We start from the raw sequence: 3,278 nt of genomic DNA on the forward strand, positions 1-3,278 counted from the left end.
GAAGTACATAGAAGATTACAAGTCCACTTTTTTTTCTAACCAGATTTATCTTAGTTACTAACCTAACCACCAGTAGACGATAGTAGGTACTATTCTGTTGTAGGTACTTAACGCGATGACGGTACAAACAAACTATCAAATACAGTATTCTTTGACAGTATATGATATATTCTTTGAACGTATATAGAGTAGAATTATATTGTAATTGAATTTTAAATAATTATATTTAATTTTTAGTGTATAAACATGTGTGTGCCTTCAGAAATGCATTTATACATATATTTTAAAAAGTAAAGAGGGTTAGAAAGAAGAAAAGTTATTTAACAACTTAAGTTAATTTACAACTATATATTGTTATCAAAATGTGGTCTATACGGTGTTATGTCAGCCTTAGTAATGCAAAACAAATTAAAGTCATAACAAATATTTTTAAAAAACAATTTCTGTCAAAAAATAGAAATATAAATAACTCGATTAATCCCAATGCACATTTTTCAACGATTGAATCTAAACCTGAGGAAAGAGGTTATGTTGAAAAAGCATTGAATTTAGAAAATGAAGTTATACCTGTGCAAAGTTTACAAGAAACTCAATCAAACAGTTCTGATTGGATTCAAAAGACAATAACTAATGTAGATGATTTAAGTATTTATGATGAGTATATCAAATTACCTAAAGCTTTGGACTTTTGTAATGAAGACATTTCTCATATTGGAAATTATCAACTTCCTAGTTATAATATAGCAAAATATGCAAATAGTTCTGAAACTATTCAAAGATTAATAAAGCTTGGTGTAAAATTATATGAACATGAAACTGACGTAGAACTGATGGAATTTTTGTTGAGTAAAGATTTTGAAAAAGATCTGTTTCCATATATAAGATTCTTACATGATTGTGGTGTACCTGGTGAATATTTAGGTGAATTCTTCACTAAAAATCCATATCTATTTAAAGTGGACATGGATGATTTACATACGAGAATAAGATATTTGAGATTTCATCAGTTCAATATAAATATGATCAAAACAATCATTTGCTTTAATCCTAAATGGTTAAATTTTTCCACTAAGATTATAGATACTAGGCTAGGATATTTTCAAACTACTTTTTGTCTCAATGGAAAAGAAGTAAGACAATTGACAACTAAAAATTCAAAATTAATAACATACAAAATGAATCACATAAGAGAAAATACATTTGTTGTCAAAGAATTAATGGGTTTTAATCGATACGAAATGAAAGCGATACTATTAAATCAACCTAAAATATGGATGAAATGTAAGAATTTTCTTTAACGTCAACTTATAAAGGATGTCTTAGTTATTTTCAGCAAAATTTTATCGGAATACTTATCAGTAAAAATAAAATAAAAATGTTATATAAACATGAGTTTTTAAACATTTCATTAAAAAGTTAGAACAATAATACAGAATGACAATGAATTGTTTTCCTTTTCGATATAGTATAGGAATAGATTATCGATTCAAATTATAATTCCATTTCAAAATGTTCATTATCATGAACGCAAGACATATTTATGGAGAATAGAATTTATTGCATTACGAATTTTTTGTTTATTTTACATAATTGCACCTAATACGTTACTAATCCTTTGCTTCCATTCTTATTAATTAACGATAATAATTTTTTTCTTTTACTGTTTCCCGTAAGTAAAAATCCATTCGTGTGATATTTAGTAATTTTGGAGGCCAAGGATCTATTGTTCTATTCTCTTTGATCTATTTTGTTCCATTTTAGAGGTAATAATCATTTTATTGCCTTACTGGTACTATATAATATACGAAACAACTATCCAATTAGATCCATAAATTTTGCAGTAAAAAGTGAAATTCGAATATGTTATTGTCACATAATCAAATATATATCGGCAATGATTCTTATGCTGTGTAGACAAAACACCAGTCCATTATCATTTTATATTTCTGTTATAACTTTTTTAATAAACACTTTAGAGCTCATATTTATAAATTTTTTTTTTATTTTTACTTATAAAATATATCAATAAATTCTGTGGAAAAAACTAGGATACCTTGTATAAACGCATCAATCAAATCTATTCTATCGATTACTGAGTAACTAAAAGTTGTTATTATCTTTTATATTTTCAGGTAAAAAAAATATAATCAGTACATTTGATTATGCGCATAATGAGATGAAATTATCTCATGAATTTATTTCATCTCAACCATACGTTTTGTTATGCAGAAAACGTAGATTAGAGCAAAGGCATAAGTTTTTGGAAAAGTTGGGTAGAGCGCAGTACGACCCAACTAAACCAATGTATGTTTCACTCATAGCTCTGATCGGTGGCACGAATGACCAATTTTGTCAAAATGTAGCAAAAACATCTACAGAGACTTTTGATTCATATCTGAAATCTATTATGTAAGATAAAAGACCCGACTATGAGACGGGTTATGTAAATGCCCTCAATACTTCAGGTAATTAAAAATAATTTAGATTGTAAATTCTTTTTATTTTTTTTTAAATAAATAATTTGATACCTTTTAGAGTAAAAAATCGCTTTATAAGCTTAATTTTAATACATAAAATAATTTTATTTAAACAAAAATTAATGTGACTTAAGGTACCTACTATGAGACACTGTAAACGTAACCCATACCTAGTATCTCACTCATTATGTCCATGCTTATGAGACATAAAAAAAGGAGTGAATTTAATTTAAATTTTCAATTTTATTCGAATATAACATTTAAAATATATATAATACTTTACAATTAAGTGCAGTAACTTTTAAATTGTCTAAAACTTAGATATACGTAAATATTTATACGAAATTAATAAATAAAAATACATACTTATCAAATTGTCATTAACATTAAATAATAAAAATAGATGGTAAAAGATAAATTAAAAAATGAAACAAAAATTAAGATTTTTCTTTTTTAATTATCTTTTAACAGAATCTTCTTTGATTTTTGTTGCCAATTCTTTTTTTTGTGATTCTAATTTTTTTATTTCATCAGCAATCTTTTGTTTTTGTTCTTGAAACTCTTTTTTTGCTATCTTTTATTGCTTTATTTTCTTTTTTCTTCTTTTTCAAGATGTTGTTGCCACCAAGCATCTGAGGTAGTTGCTGAAGGAGTTGTCTTTTTTCCAGTTGATTCTAATTTAATTTTCTTTTTTTTCGGTAAAAATTCTGTAGGTAAAGTAAATATTTGAGAGAAAGAATCATCTGAAGTTATACTCTCTCTCTCTCTCTCTCTCTCTCTCTCTCTCTCTCTCTCTCTCTC

General features: G+C 26.1%; 1 protein-coding gene across 3 annotated transcripts; it reads left to right on the top strand.

Moving 5' to 3' along the window:
• The first annotated feature begins 224 nt into the window (after positions 1–224).
• Positions 225–3,254, top strand: LOC106787868 (transcription termination factor 3, mitochondrial). Of its 3 annotated transcripts, none has more exons than XR_001381849.1 (3): positions 225–1,281; positions 2,133–2,465; positions 3,090–3,254. XR_001381849.1 is itself a non-coding variant. In XM_014750592.1 (2 exons), exons 1-2 carry the CDS (start codon positions 363–365, stop codon positions 2,411–2,413), a joined length of 1,200 nt encoding a protein of 399 aa, XP_014606078.1. In that variant the 5' UTR covers positions 225–362; the 3' UTR covers positions 2,414–2,869. The 3 variants fall into 3 exon arrangements, 1 of the variants encoding a protein (XP_014606078.1); XR_001381850.1 differs by lacking the exon at positions 3,090–3,254 and adding an exon at positions 2,536–2,869; XM_014750592.1 differs by lacking the exon at positions 3,090–3,254 and having other exon boundaries at positions 2,133–2,869.
• Positions 3,255–3,278: the final 24 nt, after the last annotated feature.

The sequence above is a fragment of the Polistes canadensis genome, unplaced genomic scaffold (genome assembly GCF_001313835.1).
Source record: "Polistes canadensis isolate GaletaPanama2010 unplaced genomic scaffold, ASM131383v1 scaffold_117, whole genome shotgun sequence".
NCBI lineage: Eukaryota > Metazoa > Arthropoda > Insecta > Hymenoptera > Vespidae > Polistes > Polistes canadensis.

Excerpts from the sequence above, each read along its gene's own strand:
- LOC106787868 (XM_014750592.1), top strand. The coding sequence starts at position 363 with ATGTGGTCTATACGGTGTTATGTCAGCCTTAGTAATGCAAAACAAATT. Across the intron at positions 1,282-2,132 it reads ACCTAAAATATGGATGAAAT|GTAAAAAAAATATAATCAGT; the intron begins GTAAGAATTTTC and ends TTATATTTTCAG.